General features: G+C 43.2%; 5 protein-coding genes across 5 annotated transcripts; 2 read left to right on the top strand and 3 right to left on the bottom strand.

The window, feature by feature from the left end:
• Positions 1-22: 22 nt before the first annotated feature.
• LOC135334342 (cyclopentanol dehydrogenase-like) lies at positions 23-1179 on the bottom strand. The gene is made up of 2 exons (XM_064529495.1): positions 986-1179; positions 23-849 (listed from the first exon to the last, which is right to left on the bottom strand). Exons 1-2 carry the CDS (start codon positions 1092-1094, stop codon positions 92-94), a joined length of 867 nt encoding a protein of 288 aa, XP_064385565.1. The 5' UTR covers positions 1095-1179; the 3' UTR covers positions 23-91.
• LOC135334294 (kinesin-like protein kif7) lies at positions 1179-12993 on the top strand. Its single transcript, XM_064529425.1, has 26 exons — positions 1179-1311; positions 1419-1553; positions 3641-3801; positions 4009-4187; positions 4439-4585; positions 4669-4845; positions 5051-5274; positions 5519-5674; positions 6105-6294; positions 6522-6997; positions 7232-7893; positions 7957-8004; positions 8085-8181; positions 8371-8468; positions 8583-8646; positions 8805-8948; positions 9459-9548; positions 9699-9769; positions 10065-10140; positions 10613-10741; positions 10833-10939; positions 11037-11117; positions 11450-11632; positions 11842-12010; positions 12174-12595; positions 12824-12993. The coding sequence occupies exons 1-26, from the start codon at positions 1264-1266 to the stop codon at positions 12876-12878; spliced, it is 4389 nt and encodes a 1462-aa protein (XP_064385495.1). The 5' UTR covers positions 1179-1263; the 3' UTR covers positions 12879-12993.
• A 612-nt stretch (positions 12994-13605) lies between these two features.
• Positions 13606-16026, bottom strand: LOC135334352 (GTPase HRas). The gene is made up of 4 exons (XM_064529518.1): positions 15865-16026; positions 14540-14845; positions 14094-14254; positions 13606-13924 (listed from the first exon to the last, which is right to left on the bottom strand). The coding sequence occupies exons 1-4, from the start codon at positions 15893-15895 to the stop codon at positions 13856-13858; spliced, it is 567 nt and encodes a 188-aa protein (XP_064385588.1). The 5' UTR covers positions 15896-16026; the 3' UTR covers positions 13606-13855.
• Positions 16027-16969: 943 nt separating this feature from the next.
• On the top strand, positions 16970-23952 carry LOC135334293 (uncharacterized). Its single transcript, XM_064529424.1, has 9 exons — positions 16970-17396; positions 17580-17683; positions 18055-18741; positions 19014-19776; positions 19927-20571; positions 20803-20954; positions 21135-21246; positions 21510-21619; positions 21912-23952. Exons 2-9 carry the CDS (start codon positions 17603-17605, stop codon positions 23829-23831), a joined length of 4470 nt encoding a protein of 1489 aa, XP_064385494.1. The 5' UTR covers positions 16970-17396; positions 17580-17602; the 3' UTR covers positions 23832-23952.
• On the bottom strand, positions 23920-25168 carry LOC135334349 (uncharacterized). The gene is made up of 5 exons (XM_064529513.1): positions 24796-25168; positions 24618-24746; positions 24432-24469; positions 24193-24366; positions 23920-24126 (listed from the first exon to the last, which is right to left on the bottom strand). Exons 1-5 carry the CDS (start codon positions 25098-25100, stop codon positions 24053-24055), a joined length of 720 nt encoding a protein of 239 aa, XP_064385583.1. The 5' UTR covers positions 25101-25168; the 3' UTR covers positions 23920-24052.
• Positions 25169-25182: the final 14 nt, after the last annotated feature.

Here is a 25182-nt window from a genome sequence, read left to right as displayed (position 1 = left end):
TCCCCCCCCCCCACACTACACCTTCAATATGAAGTCGCCTTCACTGGCTTCAGATTCATGAAAGTCTTCACAAAAATAAGACAAGAATCAATCAATAATCACTACCAGCAAACACTGTGTTCTCCCCCAGTCCCTCTGGACCCATCGCTAAATATCCACCGTCCACAGGAAGGTCAGTGGCAGTGATACACGAGGCATCTTCAGAGAGAAGGAAACAGATTGCACTTGCAATTTCAGAACGCTCAGCTAGCCGTCGAATCATGTGGAAGGGCCCCCAAATAGGCTCCCATTTCTCTCGATCTCCACCAGCAGCTTTGGCAACTTCTGGTCCCCACACCCAAGCAGGACTAACAGAGTTCACACGAATCTTGTCTTTAGCCAAATCAAGAGCCATGCATTTGGTCATGGTAAGTATAGCACCCTTTGAGGAGGAATACGTCCAATGAGATGGCTGCACTCTATGCCCTGATACACTGGCAATGTTAACGATGGACTTGTCTCCTGGCAGCTTGCTCATGTAGGGATAGCAGGCCTGGACCATGTTAGAGTAGCCGATCACATTCACACTAAACGTCTTATCCCAATCTTTCTTCTCAGCATCGAGTGCTTTGCAGCCAAAGAAAGCAGCACAGTTGGCAAGATAGTTGACTTTTGAAGTAGATTCGACGAAAGATTTCACACTCTCAACACACTTGTCTTTGTCTGAGACATCCACTTTGTAGAAATGCACGTTCAGACCTCGAGCCGTCAATTCCGATTTTGTTTTTTCACCTAACAAATCATTCACATCGAATATGGCCACCGTAGCTCCTTCAATTGCTAATCGTTCCACTGTGGCTCTTCCAATGCCTGCAACAAAAAGATGACAGGTTTGTAGTTAGAGAAACTACTGTATGCTCTAGAGCATACAGTAGTTTCTCTTTCTAAAAGGTCTGAGTATAATTATAAGTTTGCTATTACTCCTTCTGCTTATATTCTACGGTACCTGAGGCTCCTCCAGTGATAATGGCAACCTTCCCATGGAACCTCCCCCTAGCTGCAGTGGCAGGGAGGTTTGCTTCTGTGAGTGGCTTCTCATCTGCAAAAGATGCCATTCAGATTTCTTTGTAACTTTTATAGGATTAGGATCTAGAATCAGGAGAAAATTGTAACGTAACAGATCAGCCCCTCCCCCCACTGCCTAACAAGTACAGAGGTCAAATATAATTATAGAAGTTCGAAGAGGTGTTGGCTTTTTTAGCAATGGTGCCCGGCTGAACATGCATGGATACGCCAGGGATGTCTAAGGTTCCTGTCAGAGTATTCATAAGGGTAAGAGGTGCACAGACACATGCAGCAGGCTCAAGTATGCTGGGTGTCATCTACACATATATATGGGTGCTCCAATGTCATCTACTGTATTGTTGGTAACCGTGCAGGTTCGTCCGCTCCTGGAGCATGAGGTGGTGCTCTCGTGTGAGGAGTGTGTGCGTACGGTGGGAGAGGACCAGCTCATGTTGGGGGGCAACCAAACATTCCGTTTTGACCGAGTCTTCCCATCATCCGCATCTCAGGTAAACTACGTTTGAAATTTTGATGGGGTTGACTCTAATGGCAGTTAGTCTCATGAATTAGCCGCACCTCTCAGGGAGGAACCCAAAAGAAGGGCGGCTGATTCATGATACTAAATGGCAGTATGGTGCAATATTCTAATGAGGTTTGATTGTAGAGCTAGAGGCACGTGATCGATTAGCCTCCTTCACTAGCCTCCCCTGAAGAGAAGGCCTGCTATCGACTGCTTGCGCATGTGCAAAATTATTGGATATTTTCCCCGTACAATACCAGAGAAAATAGTCATACACAGAGCTATATGTATAGGATATACCACACCTAAAAGAAGGATATGCACCTATATATCCTCCGCTACCGTGGTTACTCTGAGGCGGAGCCGAGGGGTATGTAACCATGGTAGCGGAGGATATATAGGGTGCATATCCTCCGAGTAGGTGTGGCATATTTGACTTATACCACGTGACCGCAGCACTATAAAAGGACCTCCCCCTAGCAACAATTCAATCCACGATGCAGACTGTAAAAAAGAACAAGACTAGCTGTCAGAATGTGCTATCAGATAGGCTAGAAACCTTCAATCGAACTTTCTATCTACTTCCTTCAATCCACTTCTGTTCGTTGTGATGTCATTGTTTTACTAAGATGTTATCCAAAGCCCCCCGGATACCGGGGGAGATTTAGCGTATGTGCAAGCAGTCGATACCAGGCCCACTCTTCGAGGAAGTGCGGTCTGGGATCGAGGCTAGTGATTGATGTGATCTGCCTGGAATATGCTAAATATTGGAGAATGTACATGTAGGAATTTTTTTCCTATTATATTCATAGACTTCTCTGAGAACCACAAACAAGAGAAAACTACTTTCCCTATAAAAGTAAGGGCTGAAAGATCCAATGTATAATGATGCCTATAATTATATCAACAATTTTTGGGAGGTCCTCTGCATGCAATAGAGGCCTACTACAAGAATAACAAAATATTGAAATTCACTCTAAGAGCATCACTCAATGTGTGAATATGGGAGGTGATTAGGAGGTGTGTTTTGTGGAGAGGTGAATTTTGAGTAGTTTTTTCACAGCTTTTTTCAGCTTACTCTACCCTAGCCTTGATTCCAGGCCGCAGAGGCCTTGTGAAGGAGGCTAACTACCCATGAGATACCCTATAGTATAGCGGGTAATTTTCGGGGGACAAAATATTCGTGGTTCAGCAATATTGAGACATTTCGTGGATAATATTTTCGTGGTTGCTGCTTGGATTGTAGGTAAAGGTAGGCAAGGTCGCTTCATTCGTGGGTAAAATATTCGTGGTCAGACCTCCAACCACGAAAACCACGAATATTTTGCCCCACGAAAATTACCAGCTATACAGTAGTATTTGGTTACATATAACACATTTGCTACCACCCCCCTTGCATGTTGACTCGAGTCTGCTGCAGAAGCTGCTTGGTGCTCTCCACAACTTGCTGCCTGAGCATGTCTTTGTCTGCCATCTTAATAGCAGTGCAGAGCCATGGAGAAGAACTAACGTTCCTTTTTTTGCCTCCACCACGCGAGCATGCGCTCTCTGAAAATTGCACCCTACAAACGCACCTCTGTACAGAATGCATCTCTCTAAAAAAATTGCACCACCTACATTGTATTTTTTCAAAACGCACCTCTACCTTTTACTGCTAATTTGGTGGCAATCACCTCCCATATGCGAATGCCTCAGTGTGCGAATGTGCAAGCGAGGTATGTAATAGTGTGTCAGCTGCTCAAGGAGCAATGAAGTGCAAGAGTATCTATAGGCTAGCTTCTAGTCATATTTTAATTCGTGGATTTGCAAAATAATGCTTTGTTATCGAGTTATGCCTTACTTGGAATGCCATTGCAGCCTTTTCAGAAGAGTGCATAGCAAAAATGTTTATCATAATAATTATCATGTATGCATATTAATTATTAGCAATTGCTAGGTAGCTTCACATTCACTAAGGCATCAGCACCCGCGGTGCTTTCATTATATCAGTACACACTGACAATTTTTTTATGTGAGACCAATTTGGTAGCCAACTCTTGTTTACACATGTACTTCACACCCCCTGTGTGTGTGCAGACCTCTGTGTACGAGTGCTGTGTGGAGCCTCTGGTGAAGGCCTGCTTTGAGGGTTACAATGCCACCGTGTTTGCTTACGGTCAAACGGGATCTGGGAAGTCCTTTACAATGGGAAGTGAGCTGGACGGGGGATCAGAGGGGGAGAGGGGGATCATACCACGGTAAGCTACCATATCTTGCCAGGTTTGTTTATAGATACATTGTACGACTTACTAGCCATATCTTAAAGTATCTCACACATTAGCGATCATACCATTAATACCCTGGTGGGCGCATCCACCAGAGGTATACTGTAATGTGTGTGTGGATGCATGCTGTCATTGATCATACGAGCATTGTACGTGTTAATGGTTTTTATTCTCCTCTAGAGCTCTGGACGGGATATTCCAGCTGCTCCCCCCACACACCACCTCCACTGTGTGCGTGTCGTACATTGAGGTCTACAGGGACGAGTTGAGGGACCTATTTGTGGGTGTGGCTACTGAGGGAGGGGGTGTGGCAGGGGAGAGGGGAGTCACAATCAGAGAGGACTCTCAAGGAAACATTCGTAAGTGTTGAACTGAATTTATACATTCTGTAGCTACAGTTAGTGATACAGTGAACGCCATCTCTGCCTTATCTAGGCCCCAAATGAACAGTTTAGTTTGTGTACAAAACATAACTACATTGTAAAGCCACCTCTTATAATTATGACAGCTAAGACTTTGATCTCCAAAAAAATCGGTTACAACTGGTTCTATACTGTACTAGGGAGCACTATGCCACTGTGTGCTCTTTACCCCTCTCCCCCTCCTCTAGTCGTGCTTGGCTGCACCTCACTACTCGTGTCCACTGCCGAGGAGGCGTTGGGTTGGCTGGAGGTGGGCAACAGTTCCCGGGTAACTGGAGCCACTCACATGAATGCCAAGTCAAGCAGATCACATGCCATCTTCACAGTGCATATCCGTAAGTACATTGTTACAGTTCCTATCTTGCCTTTTAAAAACTACTAAAGATCTGTAGTCAGTGGTAAATCTTCTATATTATAGAGCAGAAATGGAGGTCATCTGAAGTGGCTGAAGGTGGGGACGACCCTGTGATCAAGAGCTCGTCAACACTACCGGACGCTGAACTAGAGCATTGCTTGTCTGCAAAGTTCCACTTCGTAGATCTGGCGGGATCAGAGAGGGTCAGCAAGACAGGCAACCAGGGGCTCAGGTTTAAAGGTCGGTATCCTACATGTACTGTACCATCGCTATGCTATCGAATATTACAAAATTTAGTTGGCCAAAATAAGTGAAGTTGTAAAGTACAATCATGTTAATATTCTTTCTACGTGTTGTGCACTAATATAAACAGTACAGTGTGGTTGTTGTATTGTCTTTGAAGCTATTGTTTCATATCGATCCTAATATTGACCCCCTCTGATAGAGTCTGTGCACATCAACAGTGGTCTGCTAGCCCTGGGCAATGTCATTAGTGCTCTGGGGGGCACTAAGAAAAAGCCCCCCCACGTTCCCTATCGAGACTCCAAAATCACTCGTCTCTTGAAAGACTCCCTGGGGGGCAATGCACGCACTGTCATGATCACATGTCTCAGCCCGGCAGCGACCAACTTTGCAGAGAGTCTCAACTCACTCAAATACGCCAAGAGAGTGAGTCGAAGTATCTGTTATTACATGTACATGTACGTACATGTAGCTTAATTGTTACTTAAATAATAGCATAAATAAAATACAAGCTTAATAATAGCATAGAAAATTATAATTTTGTGAGTACTGTATGCTCCGTTGTCTTTACAATGGCACTGTTACCACTAATTTGTCTATCAATACATAGTATTCACAAAATGTTTTTCAGTGCATGCCTATTGTTATTACGTGTATTATCTCCCTCAAGGCACGTAACATCCACAATCGTCCTGTGGTGAACCGGGATGACCAGACCAACCAGTTACAGGCTATGCAAGCCGAGATACAGTCACTGAGAGATGAGCTCATCAGAGCACAGTACAGTGGAGCTGTCGTCACTGTGGACTCCTCACTCAATACAGAGGTGTGTGTGTGGGGGGGGGGGGTACAGTGGAGCAGCCGTCACTATGAACCGGGGGGGGGGGGGGGTTGTACATGCCGGCTAGTAGCATACTGTTCATTTTTGCACTTAAATTATTTTCTGGTACATGTAGCTCAAAGTGAGCTCTTTCAGATGGCATATTGCATTTTTAGAGTCGTTTTCGATAAAAAAGCATAGGGGTGCAAATTGAGGTCCAACATACTTATCATCTAAAAGAGCTCTTAATTTCTAGGAAAATAAAAGAGATAGGACAAAACAGTGTCGTCGTTATTTAAAGAGTTTTTCATTGTTCCAACCTTGGTGATTTTAAATAACAAACTTTGTTGTAAGTTCCCTCTCGAAGAAAGCTTGCCCCTGCATGGATAATTTATAAGGGATATGCACTCATGCATTCTCTTCAATCTCTTTGCAGCCTCTTGAAGTGTTGTCGAGGGTGACGTACCTAGAGGGAGAGTTGAGTGCAGCCAGGTTGCAGTGTCAGCACTATCAGACCATCTTGGACAGTGCCTGGGGGCGAGTGACCAGACTAGTGTCCAGTGATGGAGTGGAGAAAGCACAGGAGCTGTTGGACTGGCTGGAGGAGGTCAAAACAACGACAGGAGGTGGGTGTCCCTGTAGTGTGTAGCATGTATGAAATGAATATTTTTCTTTTATTTCCTATTAGAAGTGTTTATTTAGTAGCTACACGTGGTTGTGTAACTTCCAGTGTTTTCGATCTGCACATGTACCCACTAATTTTGTGTCTCTACATGTATCTGTCTGTCTAAGTAGTAAGTCTACATAAATATACATGTAATAATTATGGCATATATTTCTTTTCTCTCCGCAGGTAGTAGTGACTCTGCCCACTCTCCTCTCTCGGCTAAGGCCCTACAAACTATTGACCTCCTCCGCTCAGAGCTAGAGCGATGTCTGACTGACTTGCAAACCGACGAAGAACTATTCGCAGAGAAAACGGACGAAATAGCAGAGCTACAACTAAACTACGAAGAAATAGTATCGGAGAAATCTCGACTCGAGAGCATGTGGTTAGCGGCCCAGAAAAGTGAAGAGGAGCTTAGAGTTGAACTACAGAAGGTTCTAGAAGAAGTAAGAATTTTGGAGAAGGAATTGGCAGACCGAGAACAGATTATACAGCACCAGAAGGTCTTACTTGAGGGAGGTGTAGGAGAGGGTGTTAACGAGGAGGGGCATCCCCTTGATGAAGGGGAAGTCCCCACTGTGGGGGGTAACGAGAGGATGGACTCTGAGTTCACGGCAAACCGATCACTTATTGTAGGAAAAGTCAGCACATCAACACTGGAGGTACTATGTGCGTGCATACACCGTACACTGTACACTGTACACTGTAGTCATTTTGTTTTTGTAGGCTGCAATTTGATCTCTTAGTGTATGATGTCGAGTTGGCTAAGGTGTCGCAATCACTTCTTATAGTGAATATAGTAACCCCATAGACTTGTGAATCTGAACTTTGACACAATGAGTATGTATTGTCACAGTGAGGTCAAAGTAAAATCTCACCTTTTTATATTTTTACAGGATTTCAGTGAAGAAAATGTGCTCAAATCTCTGTCCACCCTCTCTCAAATCCTGACTGATGCTCGAGCTCCTAGTGACCTCGGGAGAACATTCACACGTCCATCACACTCAGCAGCAAGGAGCAACTCTCTACCCAACTCTCTACCAGCTAATCAACACTCCAGTGGTCTCCGTAAACCAGGCAATGGAAACAGTAATAAAGCTACAAAGTCTACACATTCTGAACAACCTGAAGATGAGACTGTTCTAACTCAGTCAAGAGCATCTGCAAGGCAGGACAAATTAATGAGTACAAAGGTGCTGAAAACTGCTCGTTCTAAGCAACCTGGCACGTATGCTAATCCTGGTAGTCAGAAGAATGTTAAGTCCTTGGACCAAAATATTACTAAAATGAGAGCCATTTCTGATGATCGAACGTCTACTTCAAAGAGACGTCATAGAGGTGAGGTTTATAGTTTCGATAGCGAGGATGTGAGACCAACTACGCCCGTGGGTGTGAGCAATGTGGAGCCGTGCTTCTCGAGGGTGGGCCGTACTGTGAGTGCTCCCTGTGAGGCTGGTGATAGTGTGAGGAGTGTGACTAGTGTGGGTGTGACTGAGATGGAAGCACTTAACGAAAGTGCTGTAGAGTCAAGGAGACAACTCACTACTGCTGAAGAAAAGTAAGTCACATGCAGTGACGTATTTAGAGATATTTCAAAAATGTTCTCTCCCTCTTTTTGTAGGCTGACACTGGCACACGACGAATTGAGAAACCTCAACCTCAAAATAAGGTAAGAAAACCCTAATTTTGGTCGTTGATATTTGATTGCATGCTCACTCCCCCCCCCCCCCCACACACACACACTCATAGGTTGAAGGAGGAGCTGATCCATGAGTTAGTGAAGACTGGTCGCTCCACCAAACAACTCAATACCTCGTACCTCACAAAGATACAAACACTGGAGAAGGTCAGTAAGGTCACCATCACAAAGGTTTCAATGTACATGTACATGTAGCATCTTTGAACAACGTGCCCTATAATCAAATCACATTGGAATACTGTGAACTACTAAAATATAAAAACTTGTAGTGATGCGTAATAGCTAGAAGACAGAACTGTTACTCATTGTTTTATTCTGGCATTTCTATCTCTGCAGGATGTTTTATCGGTGACGAGAGAGCTGGGCAAGACGCAGGATATTGTTGGGCGGGGTAGTCAGCCGGGTGCCACCCCTGACCTCAAGAAGGCTCTAGAGTAAGTGGTGATTTGTGGTGCTTTGTCCTCTTAGATGATTCTACCTGTGTATTGCTGGGTTTGTGTTGTACACTGTATGTACATGTACATCAATGTACCGCAATTACTATGCAGTGCCCAGAAAAAGAAGCTTGCTTTGACTGAGAATAAACTAGCATCGCTGCAAAAGAAACAAAAGGTGTAATAATTTATTACCACCATATCATCCACACAGTCTATTCCTCATTACTTTGATCCACATCTCTCACGCACACATGCATGCACACACACACACACCACACGTATACTCCCACACACACACACACACACACACACACACACACACACACTTCCCAGGAGACACAGCGACTGGTTCAGTTTGGTACACGGCGAGAGCGTCGGGTGGATGATTTGGAGGGTGAGGTGGAGCGACTGAGGAACCAGCAGGAGCAGCTCAAGAGGAGACTCAAAACCAAGGCCGACAAGAAGACACGACTAGAGGTACGTGGATATGGTCCGGTCCTATTGTGTGTACCAAGCCTCACCTTATTAGGAAATGGGGGACTCTCATTTAAACCCTTTTCTTACGTGTACCATAATTATACCACCCTATTCTACAGTGCAGATACATGTACATGTAGTACCGTATTACTAGAATATTTTGCGGGTGAAAAACCTTTGCGAATGAGCCAAACCAGCAGAAAATTTGACCCTTTGCGATCTAACTATTGCATTCTGGCAAGGATCGTGTGCATTTACTGGTATTAGGTTTTGCGGATTTTATTGTTGCGAATTGATCAACCCTCGCAAAGTTCGCAAATGTTTGATGCTCGCAAAACATTCTAGTAATACGGTATACAACCTAGCGTTCTATATAGTTTTACTAAGAGCATCTTTTAACAACTATACCTTTTGTTCCGTTGGTCCAATAAAGGATTCAAATGATGTGTGACCTACACGTAGCGTTAAATAGAGCATTTTAAATTTAAAACCGTCCATTTTCGTGTGCAGAATGACCTACAGAAGTACCAACACAGGATACGAGTGCTACAAGTCCATAGCGACCAGCAGTCAAAGGTGCTCAGGGTCAAAACTGAAGAGGTGAGAGGTCAACACAAGTTAAGTATATATGGTGTCCATTGTACTACTGTAGCTACGTACATGTACATGTATTTATCTGTCAATTGGTCCGTATGAACTAACTCCCTAAGATGATTGTGATGATGATAGTGTGTGTGTGTTGTTTCCCAGGCTGCTGTGGCCCGGAGGAAGCTGCGTAGAATGAGTGCAAAGACAACTCACAGTGAGCCAGTCACAGAGAGGTGAGCACGGATAGCAGCCTCAACGCTCAATATTGAGTCTTTCTTATCTAAATAATCTGCAGTCTAGTTTGGTCATATCATTTAGCTATACTGTGCATGTGCACACATTCAGTGTGAGAGGCATTTGTACAGCAGCCTCAACACTCACACTTAGAGGCTTTCAATACTGTCAATCCAAGTAGTCAAATCATCAGACAAGTGTGTACATGTTATTTTGTTACTGTGTGTACACACATATATTGTGGGAGACATTCATCGCCTTCCCTTCCCCTTACACACTCACGAATACACACAGCTCTGAGGGGGTGTGGTTGGACCAGGAGGTGGCTAGGATACTGGAGCAGAAGCAAGCCATTCACGCTATTGAGAGGGTGAGTGTTCCTTACAAGCAACTATATAAACGTTTGTCCTCTGGAAGAGAATGTGCAGCACACTGGTTTTCTAATGTAATTTTGAGTGGCCCTAACTCAAGTTCTGTAGCTGTGCACTATGAGGGCATGTTTAGTTTGTTGTAGTTGTAGTTACAGAAAATACTGTACAGGTAATTTTGGCATTTTATTCCATGTACGTGTATGTGTATAATAATTTAATTATAGCCCACGTTTTTTTTGTCAAAAAAGGGCTCAAAAATAATATTTGGTATGCATGCATGAATACCATTTGAAGATCCAAACTCAATCTATGACCGTACCCATACATGTATATGTACACTGTATATCCTGCACTAAAGACATGCGCATGCACACGCACATCACACACCCACGCCACACACCTACACCCACGCGCACACACACACACACACACACACACACACACACACACACACATGCCCACACACACCAGGAGCTGTCAGAGCGAGAGAGAGTGGTGAGGGAGAAGGAGACATTGATCGCTGAGAGAGATGCTCTGACCTTCAAACAGTTACAGGCTAGCCAAACCACCGCCAGAGATATAATACGTCTGTCGCTACAAGTAAGCGGTTATAGTGAACAGAATAGAGGTGGTTGGATAGCCATTAAAACCTCTACGATGATTGGACACATCTGCTTCATGTCTCTCACAGATTGACTCGATTGGGAGCTCTTTGAAAAAGAAAGAGAGTATCAGACCTTCTAGTGAGGCCCCAGCCAAACCTGGACCACGGGAAGTCGAAGCTCTCAGAAAAGAAAAGTGAGTGAACACTGCAGCATTTATTCAATATCTCTACGTACAATGTACATTGTATGCGGCAAATAATTAAGTTACGATCTTTTTTATGCGTTTGCAGGGATGAGCTGGTCATGAAATGTAGCGAGCTTCAACAAAAAATGGAGAACAACAATTTTCTACCAGAGAAAGACCAGCGAAAGTAAATCATTTTTCGTAGTATACACCTGTACGTATGACTGTGTGTGTGTGTGTGTGTGTGTGTGTGTGTGTGTGTGTGTGTGTGTGTGTGTGTGTGTGTGTGTGTGTGTGTGTGTGTGTGTGTGCGCGCGCGCGCGTGCGTGCGTGTGTGTGTACATTAAGTGTAGGCTCTTTGATACATGTATCCTAAGGCCTAAGGCTTACCATGCAGCTGGCAGAGAAATTTAGTTCACCGAGAGTTGAACCTAAATTAATTGTGTACGGTATTGTAGCTAGAAGTACATATAATGGTAAATAGTAAAAGCTGATTCTCTATAAAACCCCCTACTTCAGCTTGTGTGAGCTGAATGAGCACATAGAGATCTTAGAAGCTGCCCTGGACTACAAGAGTCGCTCTATAGACTTCAAGCAGCCAGGACTGAGAGTGGCCCTGGAGTCAGAGGCTTCATACGAGCAGAGCCTCAGGGGCAAGCTGGAGCAACTGACAGCACATGATCTACAAGACTTGTTATTGAGGTGGGTACTATAATTATCTATTATGCATTGAAGGATGTACATGTAGCGTGTCTGTCTGTTAAACAAATCAAGGGAGGGGGGATCAAGGATGGCATTATGAAATGGTAATGCATATTGTGTATAATGTCTTGATGATGCTTACCACATTTCTAGGTAAACAGTTGTTTTATAGTCATAACATTATTATTGTTGTATAATCTCCTCCACAGGTATGTTGATAAGGTGGTGGGGTTGCAGTTGAGTCAGTCAGCATCGACCCAGACTGTGAGAGAGCTAGAGGTTAGGAGCAGTGAGCAGGACAGAGAGGCAGGGAGGTTGCAGCGGACACTAAAACAGACCACAGCTGCCAGTGAGAGACAACTGCTCACTCTGCAAAAGGTGTGTCAATGGTTGTTGCATCTTTTGTAATTATTTCCCAAGCTTGCCTTTAGTTTAATAGTTTGGATTAGACCTAGTGTTATCAACCTTTGGGTGGTAGCGGACATTTGTTTTTATTCAAAGTGTTGTAAACATTGTCAATGTTTTTCCACTTTTTCTGTAGGACCATGAACAACAAGTGCAGCTCCTGGTGGAGCAGCTAGCTGATCAGCAACAACACACAAGCCAAGACACATCACTCAGAGACAAAGTCAAACAACTCGAGAAAGACCTCTACTACTACAAGAAAACCAGTCGAGACCTGAGAAAGAAACTAAAATCTGGCAACACAGACTTCGCTCAATCTCCTTCTGTGAGCATGGACTCTATTGCAAGGATCGTGGAATATTCAGAAGTATCGATGGTGCAAGATTCTCTCTCAAGTGACAAGACTGGTGTGCTGTTGAGTAGGAACGTGACTGATTTGAAGACTGAGGAGGGCAGTCGAATCAGTAGCGATGGGTCCGACCATGACTCAGGGCGGAGTGGTAGCGAGACTAATAGCAAGGTGGTCAAGAAGAGTAGGAGACAGCTGAGGCAACTCAGGTTCGTGTTGTCATAGCATTGTACATGTTCAGTGGTATTTTAATACAAGTTGATTGTTGTCCCCATAATTGTGCTTTCTACATGTCGACATGTTTTTCACCAGAGCATTTCACTAAAACGTTGGTCCGCTAGAAAAAAGAATTCTGTACGTAACACCCACGCAGTATTGGTTTTCACTGAATTCTTATCTGTTGTGTGCTTGACTGTCTACTCCCCCCTCCACTGCAGTACTGGTGAGATTGCCCAGAGGAAAAGTCAGAAGGACAAGACAAACGCTTTGTAACATTGTAGCTACATGTAGATACTAACATGACATTGTCCTCTCAGCTGTTTGTTTCCAGTACATGTATGTCTGCTAATGCCTGCCCACTCCCTTAAACGATCATTACACAAACATCTCCAGCTAGATCTAGCTACTTCTCTACCCTAGCGCTTGTCACAATAATAGTGCACATACATGTAGTAAAACTAGTTCCAGATAAGAATTTCAAGACTTACAAAGTGCAGTCAACCCTGAACACGCACACACACACACATACAATAAAATTATTATTAACAGTATAGCGGGAAATTTTCGTATTTGGTTCCAAAGCCCTCAGCAAAAATGTTCGTGGGTTCTAATATTCGCGTTTCAATGCCACCCTGCGATGCTTTCATATGATTATGTAGTTATAATTATTATGACTTTATCAGGCCGGGGTACGTTCTGGGAACAACAAACAATTAGAAATAGAGTCCCGTAATTTGATATAATTATAGTCTATAATTCCCACCTGACATGAAAACCTGCATGGTTGCAACTCAGCATGCATGCATGCATATCATGTCATATATAGGGGCGGCCTTATATGATAATGATAATTCAATATTCAATCCCTTAAATTTCTCAAAAAGTGCACGCGCGAGGCTTATGCAATTAATTATATATAAGCTAGCTCTAGCCTATAATATTATTGGTTTCACATATGCTGTACATGACATGCATGAGGACACATGCACTTAAATTATAATTAAACATAACATTAAACATTGTCTGTTTCACACACACTACATTAATTGAGCACAAAATTATAATTGCTATGCATGACACAGTGGTGCAGTTGTAAAGTAAGAAGTCCCAATAATAATATTAGTGTGAAAAAGCTACATACAACATGTCAATACAATATAACAAAACAAAAGCGGAAAATTAAATTTGCTAATACATGTTGCTATTGTGAAATGTTGTAAAACAGTCTTAATCGTAGCGAGTGTAGTGAGTTAGAATAATTTGCACTTCCACTGCTTTTTGGTTTTCTTTGTAGTGGCACATTCTGTTTTAGTCTCTTTCTGTAGGGAAGAGGAAGATATAAAATACAGTCTTTACAAAAAGTAAATAGCTGGCTGGCTCTAAACTCAATAGTGTACTTCACAATGAATCTTAACTACTTAATATGCAAATCTTAGTACAAAGAGACTGTATACGCACACAATGGTAATTGTACGGCTCTATACTTACCCAGCGTCGAATTTCCCGTACTAGTGAGTAGAAACTATCATCCACTCCTTGTCTCGTCTTCGCAGATGTCTCAATGTATGGCATTTTGTGGTTCTTACCATACGCCTGTGCCAACTTGGGGTCTACTTCTCTTCGTGGCAGATCAATCTTGTTACCAACCACTATGTGTGTGTGAAGGTGTTTGTATACAGACATGAAACTTCATACAACGTAAGTGATGATCGTTAAACAATATTTGCTAACATCAAGCCCCCCCCATTATAAAACAAAAGACAAAGCCCAGCCTTGAAACTGATAGGCCAGAGATAATATCCCTGGAGAGCTTTCCAAAGTAGTGTATACGAGCATAAGTTATCGCATCAGTATATGCCTCTAATCAGTTGAATAAACACATTCCTTTAAACTCTAAACTAAACAATCGCAACAAACAAACAAACAACACTCACAGATCATTGGGATATCCTCTGCATCTTTCACCCGTCGAATTTGCCCTCTGTAAGAGTCGATATCTTCAAATGACTTCATATTATCGATGGCAAACACACAGAGAAAGCCTTCGCCTGTTCTCATGTACTGGTCCCTCATTGCAGAGTATTCTTCTTGTCCGGCCGTGTCCAAGATATCCAAGAGACATGTTTCACCGTCGATGACAACCTGTTTGCGATACGAGTCCTCGATGGTAGGGTCATACTCGTCGACAAAGTGGTTCTGAATTAGTTGAATTGTGAGGGCACTCTTCCCAACACCTCCAGCTGCCGAGAAAAGAATAATGTCATTAGAATGCCCCCCACATAGTGTAATCAGTGAGATAAGGATAATTGGAAACCATACACAACATAGTCAGCACTTAAGGTTAGCCACAAATTGGTTAGAGGCCAGAGATAATTTCAACACACTGTAAGGTCATTATAGACACATCATTATAGATATGCCTAAAGAGCAGGTGACTGTTACTCCACAACTCTAAAATAGACAAACAATAAGAGCTAGCTATCACATCTACTGCTACTCTGTACACATATCCCAATCATGACTTTGAGGTTTCATAATCACCCTTGAGTAGCAACACACCCATTAGGTCATTATCCTACTTCCTATAACCAGGGCAAAATGAGAGAGGAAATGCCAGGCACTAGTACAGGAAGCTATCCCTCATTAATTAAACAGCCACTCAGAGAGTGGAGTATTAATATACACACACAAGGGGTGACCTGGCTATCATCCAACACCATTTGCTATTGACACTGTATATTGCACCAAATGAAACGGAGCTACAGGGTAGTATCACTAAGTAATCACACGTTTATACATTCCAAAGTAGACTAAATGCACTGCACACATGAATCGTAGGTGGATGTACTAAATCGAACAAGCCTCGCCTACAATCAACATCTGTTCTGGGACTTATTTCAACACCTCGTAGTCGGCAGATTACCAATTGTAACCTTTAGCAAACATGGTAGGAGTGATAATGGGATAGCCTTACAGTACACGATAATGCACTCAATCATTCATGCGTTACGCAATAATACCCGGACCCTGACATTTCCCAATAGTTTAATGAATGTCGGCATAAGTCTTTTCTCTCAAGTACCTCTCTAGACTATGGCACACTCTATCACACACTTAACATCTGGACATCCACTTACAAGGAAACCACAGCCCGACTATGTAAGTGCCCTAAAGCAATTTGATATAGATCACAACGAAGATAGGCTCACTAATTAGTCTAGCAAGTGCACAATACTCTTATCTTGTAAACTGCACTCACCTCCAACGACCACTAGCTTGTACTCTGTCATATTTACTGTTCCTGGATTGTTTGTTAATGCAGCTTTCTTGTCAAGACTACAATGGCTGATATTAAAAGTTAAAGATGTGGATCTGACACTATTCTATTTATAAGGCACAAGGTATGTTCTATTTTAAGTAACAATCAACCCACACAATTGCACTAAAGTCCATAAAAGGGCAATTTTACGTACCTATTCATAGAATATGACCACGCCTTGTTTTTTCTTATTTTCTTCGTCTTTGTCTTTGCTGCTTCTAATTCTGCACATGCGCAATCACACAAATCAACGGTCACACCCTATTCTCAGGTGACCTTCACGTGAGCTTCTATTCCGCTGTCATCTTCAGAAAATAAACTTCATAAGAAACTGAGTTTTGAAAGGGGTGAGTAAGCTCTTATTATACTGTCCATCATTTATTATTATGTAGTAACATCCTTACGTACGTCTTAGATGTTTGTAGATAGTGTAGAATACAGTGGGAGAATTATATGCTAGTATTATAGGTGTCATAATGTGGACATGGTGTGTTGACATGTATTTCATGACTCCTCTCAGATTAAAGATGTCCTCTGCACCGCCTTCTGTTCAGGCACAGCTTACGGTTGACCAACTTAGAAATCAAGCTGCAATTGAAAGGATGAAAGTATCTGATGCAAGTCGAAGGTATGTACGTTGTGTATCGTGAATATTCAGCTTACTAGGTAGCTGAAATTAGTAGGTATCAGCAGTTTAAGGTAAACGTACTCCGAACTTGATCTTGTGTGAATGTGTGGGTGTATTGTATAATATATTTGGCTACACGTCTTATTTTAGATTAAATTACGTAAATGTACGGGCTCTTGTAATAATTGCTCAGTTATCCATACAGAGAATGTATACATACATGCTAGTTAGAGCCATTATCTTGAGCTTGTAACATTCAGGTATAAATCGTGATAATTAGTTATAACACGGTTCATGTGCTTTACCTTTATCCCCGATGCAGCCTTGTGGACTATGTGGCGGATAACGAAGGAGATGACCCTCTAATTAACCCCACTGAGTACAACCCCTTCAAGGAGAAGCCAAAATGTCTTCTGTTGTAGAAATAGAATCATCCATTCGCCCAAATTGACTGAATTTCAGATAGTGTTTTCACACATTTTGTTTTTTATTTTAAGCACCCTTAAAACAGTCATATAGGTGATCGATTGTGCTACATACTTACATGTATAATAATTATGTTCTTTGTGTGAAATTCTCTCAATATTAATTAATGATTATTTTATTTTATTTTAATACCTGTGGTAAATTCTGGTATTATTCGTTTGGGCATGCGTAGTGAGTCATCAATAAAAGAGTTGGACCACAACACAAAAATGGCGTCGTACAGTGTAGTTTCTTTATGAGCACTGCACCCTTGATAATAAGCCAGTTAGACCCCCACCCCTGCATTCACTGTGTGTACCTTGATCTAGAGCGCACACAGGGAATTCATCAGACACACGGAGATTAGATATCAAGACTCGTAAGCACATTCTGTGAAAACTACACATTTGCACACATAGCACATCATCGGTGGTTGGTTGTATTATATAATGCATTCTATACTGCCCTAGGAGCATGATAAACCATTCACTTGTCATCTTGAATATAAATCTTGATACCCAGGTCGCAATAATTATTATTCTTTGTTTGGCAACATTTCTAGGGCAATTGTCAATTTTAAGCAAAATGACCGAGGGTAGTGATGTGGACTTAGAGGACGGGGAGTTGATGTCTAGCGATGAAGAAGGAGATAGCGGTGTAAAGAAGGTGTGTATGGGTACATGTACAATGTATGTTATGAGTAAAACTCCTAATATGGGAAATTTGCGTTCTATTTTTAGTATCATGTGATTTGTAGTGATATTGATATGATCACTTAGTCTTATTTATGTGTGCTGCCTTTTATTGCCTTAAAAAATGTGCTGATGTAGATGTTCTATTTTTAGTATCAGACAGTTTTGGTTATTGGGTCTTATCTCACAAACATGTTTTCATTCTTGTGCAGTGCTATACTACGTTAGTGCGTGGGAAAGCAATTATGATTGCTGTTGGTATAGCGTCAATTTAGTCCCTGTAAAATACGCTTTACCACTGCTGCACTGCATGCAATACCTTTCATTGTAATTTATTCGATGCAGGAATTGCCTGTGGAGGAGGTTGAAACTACAAAGAGTTCCCCGAAACCCACCACCTCCGAACAGACGCACGAAACGTCACTGGCGACTCAATCTAGCATCGAACCAGTCTCAGATGACGGTGAAATATATTCCGACAACGAGGAATCGGCGTATTTCCCACAGCAAGTCAAGAGTCGACCTCCCCCCAAGCGACGAACGCAAGACCTCCCACAGAGAAAGCGAGTGTCGAGATGGTCTGACGCCTACACAAGCTCTCCGACGAGACCCCAGGGGCAGGAGAATAACAACCGGTCACATTCACCCGAAAAAAGTCGTAAAAACACCCACTCTGATTCTCCGGACCAGGAGACGTGTTTTGAAGAGCATGATAACTCAAATGATAGAAGGTCATCTCGTGACAGAAAAAGGCGACGAAGTAGCCCAATCAGAAGACGTGACAGTCCTAATAGATCTGGTGATCGTCACTCGAGTCCCGAGAGCAGACGAAGCTATAATAATCACGATCGGAATCAGGATCGGAATAGTCCAGGGCCTCAACGTCAGAAATGGTCACATCGAGGTGGTTATGGCTCATCAAGTCCTTACCAATCAAAAGGGCATTCCCGCTATGGTCGTGGTCGCGGCGGCGGCGGTAACAAACGTTTTCAAAATGTGCCTGCAAAGGAATATCGCTTTCTCTCACAACAGGCAAGGAATTGCTTTTAATTAGTAAACACTGTAATCATAATTATTTATTTGTCCGTGTGTATAAGGCAATAAAGTTGCTGCATATACAATGTAGCTACCGTAGGCTGGTCTGCTTAAATTTTAAATACCTCAGGGTGTAGCTGCAGAGGAATGTAGTAATGCTGGCTGTGTGTGGACGTTGTGTATTCCAGTTCCAGCTGTTAAGCCTCACCTTCGTTCGGGTTTTTGTGACACCTGAATATTCACTGTTTTTGTTGTTGTTTCAACTACAGGTACCACAGCGATTAAGGGAGGGACTTTCTCTTCTCCCCGACCCTAAATACGGGCGTAGCACTCGTGTTGACCTCTCAATGTACCCACCACCTGCAACATGGTATCTGAGAGAGCTGAAGGCATGGGACGCACTCCACAAGGCCAAGAAACTCACAGCAACCATTCAGCAGCAGACCTCTACTGATCCGTCTCTACCAGTTCCCACATTTACTGCAAGCGTTAGTAGCAGTTCGTTCCAGCCCACATCGATGATCTCCCTTCTAGCACCGATGGCTCCTCTTCCAGTACCATTAATGAGCAGTCTGGTGAATATCGATACAGCTGATTCGAAACCAACCCACCCTCCAATTGTCTCTTATGTCAATACAGATGCCAGAAATGAACACACTAACTATGACGTTGATACCACACCGCCACCGCTCGATCCCAGTATGCCTTTTGCTCAACCAATGCCATCATCTTCAAATATACCGTTTGCTCAACCCCTGATATCTTCTTTTCAAACCCAACCACCGTTGACTACCATTGATAGTCTCTCTGAGCAAACCTCACAACCTGAACAAACTAATCACGATTCTGCAAAAGAGTTTATTGTTCCTGGTTTCAGTAATGAACTTAAAGAGCCTCAAATCGAAACTGAAAGTGCGACACTGGATGTTAGTAATGTTACGGTCAGTGATGTGGACAGCTCGTTCCTAGGAAGAACTGTATCCGTCTCGTCTGAAGTTGCTATGGAGATAGACTGGAAAACTGACAGCCAATGTAAGTTGATCAACTTACACTTATTCGCTAACAGAGACAAAACATTGTTGTACATGTAATTAGTATGATTAGTCAAGTACAAGGTGGGTAGCCTTCTCACAGCTACCAGCTAACTGTTACGTTTTATTGACACCATTTTTTCCTTCAAAGGTGGAACTCCTGGTCTACCAACTCCTAGCAGTCCAATCTTCACTCCCCCCAAACCAATCACCCCCACACTTCCGTCCACCCCCACACAGCCTCACTCATCACACACCCCCACAGAAGACGCTCCACACCCTGAGTCGAACACCACATCACAGGCTCCCGAAATTCCCCTACATTCTACTGATGACGAAACACACCAGAACCCGGCATCTTCTCATTCTACCTTTGTTACCTCCTCACCGAGCCTCGTGTCACCTTGTAACTCACAAGAAGAGGCCGAGCCAATCATGTACAACCTTCGATCGAAACCTGCCCCAGATACAATGGATTTGGTGGAGAAACGCAAGTATCATCGGAACGTAATGGAAGTAATAGACGTTAGTGACGAAGAGATTGACTATGATAGTTACCTTGATCAGCTTGACGACGATGAAGTCCCTATTAGTGCAACAATAACCAGCTCATTGGCACTCTCGAGTCTGCTCCAGGACAGTCTCCCGAAACTGGGTGGTGAAGAACTTGACCCGTTTAGCGAGGACTTCCCTGTAATTAACCGAGCGAGTGCCCCCGAGATCTCGAGTGGTGGAGGGAGCTTAATGGCTTTAGTCGGAGCGGAGGCGGTCAAAGAACCGGAAGCTGTCAGGAAACGTATGTGTTCACTAGATATGCTTGTAGTAATGAGACGAAGCACCTACCATACATGTACATGTATCTCCATTTTTACAATAGACCCTAGGGGCTTATAGCCTTGTGTATTTTAGTAAACGAACAGTTACGTTCTGTACAGTGAAACCTGCCAGTGCCCCATACTATGCTACAGTTTCAGTGTGAAAGTGATGCACACTCAGTTTATATTGCCCCTCCCTCCCCTCTCCACAGAGCCTGGTCTTAAGAGCAGTAAGAGGAAAGAGAAGGAGTTGACTTGGAAGGCCAGGCAGAGACAACGCCAGCTTGCCGCTAAAGAGGCCCCTCCCCTACAGAAACCACCACGCCCACAATGCAAATATTTTATGAATGGAATATGCAAGAATGTGAGTGGTGTACATGATTGTAGCAATAACAACAAAAACACAATGATAAATGTGTTTTATATATTGACTGACCCTTACCAAATTATGTGTCAAAGCTGCATGACTGTGTGATAAGATTAGAAAACACAGAAGCACACGTGTGTTGGTGCATTGACTATCATGATTAACGTTCATTCTCAGGGAGACAACTGTACGTTCAGTCACGAGGGGCCCAGAACCAAGAAGAAGGAAGTGTGCAAGTTCTATAAACTGGACACTTGTAACAAAGGGCAAGACTGTATGTACTATCATGGTGAGTACAACCCGTGCATAACGTAACAAAACACCCATGCACGCAGAAAAATAGTGGGTCTGCTGTAAGGTTTTCTTATCTCCAAACCTCACGAACGGAAGCCTACTGCATTCTCTTTTTTTTTCTCCCAAAACATTATGTTTTGAATAATAATGCACTGAAGTTACAGCTGTGCATATACTGCACCGTACAAATGCTTGTCATGTTGATTCATTATTCTCCACCGACATTGCTAACATGTATTATTCCTCCACCCATCCTAGGTGAGTTCCCGTGCATGTTCTACCACCTGAAGCAGTACTGTAGGAACGGGGAAAACTGCAAGTTCTCACACGCCCCCCTCAACGCAGACACTGAGGCACTGCTCGCCACTGTGAGTGTGTACAGTTATTAATAATAATTATTATACCTTTATCAGTATCACATAATATACGTGTAATTATTGTAACGCTACTGACACCAAACAATTTTATTCGAACATAAGCGCCTCAACTTTGTAAATGAGGATTACAAGTGGTACATATATACACTGCTTGTACCTTTGACAGAATGGTTTAAAAAGTTAAATCATGATCTTAAATTGTACAACTATATACATGTTATTGATGTACCTGTACTGTACAGTATGTGCATAATTATAATGACCCTACGTGTGTCTCACACAGGTGGTTGACTGTGTAACCCCTACCGCGACCACACCCACACCACACCCCCTCATGGCCAACGAGAGAATGTTAATCAATGAGGACGGTATACAAGTCAATATGTTTGGGCAGAGTGAAGGATTCGTTGCATCAATGCCTAAGGAAGCTACCACCGAAGAAATGACTGTTTCCATCCCTCTCACAAAAGTAAAGATAAAAACGAAGTTAGGCCGAATACCCAAGAAATCCACAGCCCCTGCCACTTCAATGGCACCTCCATCTTGGAACTCTAATACCCCCGCCCCATTATTCCCTGGCACCTCGTTAGGTGATCATACGAAGGGGGAAGCTCAAAATCCCCCCAAACGTGTTCTGCTACCTACTCCTCCCCTCCATGTTAAACTAACACCAGAGGATTTCAAACGAATGGAGAATATGCCACACGAATATTGGGAAGCACCGCATCTCTCAGAGACACACCCTCAACCACACCCACCTGGCATACCTGAGCGGAGACCATCGATTGAGCCAAGCTATCGTCCACCACCACCCTTTCCACCTCGACAAAGGCAGCCATTTTATCGTCCTCCAGTGCCCCCACCACGCCCAGCACCTCCTGAGCAGAGCTGGAATCAACCTCCTCCTCATCAATGGCCAGGCAAGATGGAATCAGGTCCTCCTAATTCAAACAGACCACTACCTGACGTACACGTAGGACCTGGCGTGTGGAACCAAAACGCACCACCACGGCCAGATAAAAACGCTAGTGGAGGTTATCCCAGACCAGCTCCTAGACCGAGTGGAATGGATTCTAGACCAAGTGGAATGGATCCTAGACCAAGTGGAATGGATTCTAGACCGAGTGGAATGGATTCTAGACATACTGGCAACGATCCAAGACATTCAACTATAAAGAATCCAAGCGACCCTCGCAATTCACCATCCCAGCCTTATCAGGGACCTGGTGCGAAATGGGGGCAGTCAACTAACATTGGAAAAATGCAATCATCGCCACCCTATGCGGGTCAACACGGAATGTCTCCACCACTGAGCACTGATAAACGAGGATGGTCAGACAAAATGTCTCCGAATTGGAAGAAACCAGACCGTGTGTCGCCAGCGTGGGGTACTAACCATGACCCAAGATATTCAAGTAACGACCCGAGATTTTCTGCTCATAGTGACCCTCGCAATTCATCATCCCAACCTTATCACGGACCTGGTGCAAAATGGGGACAGTCAACAAACATTGGAAAAATGCAATCCTCGCCACCCTACGCAGGTCAACACGGAATGTCTCCGCCATTGAGCACTGATAAGCGAGGACAGTTGGACAAAATGTCTCCGAATTGGAAACCAGCCTCGTGGGGCACAAGCCCTGATCACCAGAGCTCCACTGGCAAAGGTGTGGGAGATGCAACTAAACGTTTAGATCCTAGGAAAAAGTATTCTCATTTGAAAATCAAATCGAAAAACTCTCCAAATGAGAGCAGCACAGAACCGACTTCGGAGCCTAGCTACAAAATTCCTAAACTTCTGTCAGATTCAACTGGGTTAGAGAAACCTATCGACCCTAAGGAACTATTTGGCAGTGACGGCGGTATGGAGAGTCAACCCTACGGAGAAATCACGTTTGGCACTTACAAATCTCCATTTACTCAAAACACAAAAATTAACGAAAACACTCCGTCAGAAACAGCAGCAAGTATAAATAATAAGACTGTTTCCAATATGCAAACTACTACAGATGAGATGAAATCCACAGGTCAAGAAGTGGCCGTACCCTCGTACTTTGCACAGATTGAGTCTGAACTGGGAGGGGGTGGTCTCGAGATTGAGAGTGCATTTAGTTCGCTGTTGGAGAAGAGCAAAGAGGAAGAGAGTAAAGGCCAAGAATCTCAAGCTAGGAAACTGCCTAGTGTGTTTGGATTTGGACTGTAGATTCAATTTGTACAATCCAATTTTTATAATACTTTATACAATAATAAATAAGCAGCCTAGTACATTTTACGTGTACCTTTCAATCATCCCAATATGAAAAGAATTATGATTGTATAATTTATTCATGTATAAAATACAGTGCAAAGTGCAGTAGGGTGGTGTATAATGATCTAAGAAGACAGTTAACAAAAATATATAAGCTACCGTAGCTATATTACATGTCATTTAGAAACTGACGACTGGACAAAGTTTTTGGCTGGAAGATTTCGATATTTCTTTGCTTGAATACTCAAAACTGCAAAACAAATGAACAGACAATAACCCTCGTGTTATATACCGCAAGCATTAATTTCAATCTTACTAGGTAATCTCTTCAATCTGTCCCCATAGAAATGTTGCCTCCTGAAGTCCTCTGTGAGAGGCCCTCCTGCAAACTCTGGTCCACTGTGCTCAGCCAAAGCAACCACTTTTATAGATCCATGCTGTGCCTCGGCTGGTGCTGACGGTTCTAGCAGCTTCTGTCGACGTTTCAGTTCTACATAAATTATGTAATAAAACACACATGTTAATTATTGCAATACAGTAGTGCATTCAGCTCACTTTTGTTAAGTCTTTTTGAGGCTGTTTTAGACGCTTTTCTGTGTGTGTGTGTGTTTAGCTAGCCTAAAGACTTGTTTTAATGTACAAGCTCTTGTACTAATAGCTCAGCTAGACCATTCCCATATTAAACTGCATATAAAGCAAACATCTATCCATAGGCGCTGCCTAGCTACAGACAAGACTCACTGCTCTGCTAATTTCAATGATAGCTCCTCCAAAGCTTCCTCTGGGAATTTGGTAATGGTCTTGGACACCTTCTGGCTTTTGAATAACTCGTGCTTTTTCCTTCGCTTTTCACGAACAGCGTCGTCTTTCCTGAGAGATCATGGGCTGCAATATAGACACTACTACACGTTGTTTATACCGTTTGACATGGTCTTTCTCCTTCCTCCTCGTCTCCATGGATACTTGTCGTCCCACCGACAATGACACATCCTCTGGCCCCTCATCATCGCTCCCCACACCCTCAGCAGCAAGTACAAGACCCTCAGGCTCAGCCTCACAGAGATCTGCTGATACTTGGTCGTCTTCCTTGGCTGTGTTTGGAGATATAGCGCTGTCTTTTGGCTTGTCAATATCAGCAATTGAGTCATCGTCGAGAATCTTCTTGGCCTTTAATAGCCGTTGACTCTGTCTTCTTGTACTCGGTTCCTTCTTAGATGCAACCATAACTTTGCCAAAACTATATGTTTTTGTTTTCTATTATCTCTGCCACGTGGACTAGATTTAATAACTGCAGACTCAGCATGCA

Source organism: Halichondria panicea, chromosome 3 (genome assembly GCF_963675165.1).
Source record: "Halichondria panicea chromosome 3, odHalPani1.1, whole genome shotgun sequence".
NCBI classification, from domain to species: Eukaryota; Metazoa; Porifera; class Demospongiae; order Suberitida; family Halichondriidae; genus Halichondria; species Halichondria panicea.
The sequence above is the reverse complement of the archived record's forward strand: the minus strand, read 5'-3'. Positions and strand labels throughout refer to the sequence as shown.

Excerpts from the sequence above, each read along its gene's own strand:
- LOC135334342 (XM_064529495.1), bottom strand. The coding sequence starts at position 1,094 with ATGGCATCTTTTGCAGATGAGAAGCCACTCACAGAAGCAAACCTCCCT. Across the intron at positions 850-985 it reads TATCACTGGAGGAGCCTCAG|GCATTGGAAGAGCCACAGTG; the intron begins GTACCGTAGAAT and ends TTTTTGTTGCAG.
- LOC135334294 (XM_064529425.1), top strand. The coding sequence starts at position 1,264 with ATGGATACGCCAGGGATGTCTAAGGTTCCTGTCAGAGTATTCATAAGG. Across the intron at positions 6,998-7,231 it reads TCAGCACATCAACACTGGAG|GATTTCAGTGAAGAAAATGT; the intron begins GTACTATGTGCG and ends ATATTTTTACAG. Across the intron at positions 10,940-11,036 it reads GAAGCTCTCAGAAAAGAAAA|GGATGAGCTGGTCATGAAAT; the intron begins GTGAGTGAACAC and ends ATGCGTTTGCAG.
- LOC135334352 (XM_064529518.1), bottom strand. The coding sequence starts at position 15,895 with ATGACAGAGTACAAGCTAGTGGTCGTTGGAG. Across the intron at positions 14,846-15,864 it reads CAAGCTAGTGGTCGTTGGAG|CTGGAGGTGTTGGGAAGAGT; the intron begins GTGAGTGCAGTT and ends TTTTCTCGGCAG. Across the intron at positions 13,925-14,093 it reads TACGGGAAATTCGACGCTGG|AAAGAGACTAAAACAGAATG; the intron begins GTAAGTATAGAG and ends TCTTCCCTACAG.
- LOC135334293 (XM_064529424.1), top strand. The coding sequence starts at position 17,603 with ATGACCGAGGGTAGTGATGTGGACTTAGAGGACGGGGAGTTGATGTCT. Across the intron at positions 18,742-19,013 it reads ATCGCTTTCTCTCACAACAG|GTACCACAGCGATTAAGGGA; the intron begins GCAAGGAATTGC and ends TTTCAACTACAG. Across the intron at positions 20,572-20,802 it reads ACCGGAAGCTGTCAGGAAAC|AGCCTGGTCTTAAGAGCAGT; the intron begins GTATGTGTTCAC and ends CCCTCTCCACAG.
- LOC135334349 (XM_064529513.1), bottom strand. The coding sequence starts at position 25,100 with ATGGTTGCATCTAAGAAGGAACCGAGTACAAGAAGACAGAGTCAACGG. Across the intron at positions 24,367-24,431 it reads CTCAAAAAGACTTAACAAAA|AACTGAAACGTCGACAGAAG; the intron begins GTGAGCTGAATG and ends TAATTTATGTAG. Across the intron at positions 24,127-24,192 it reads CAGATTGAAGAGATTACCTA|TTTTGAGTATTCAAGCAAAG; the intron begins GTAAGATTGAAA and ends TTTGTTTTGCAG.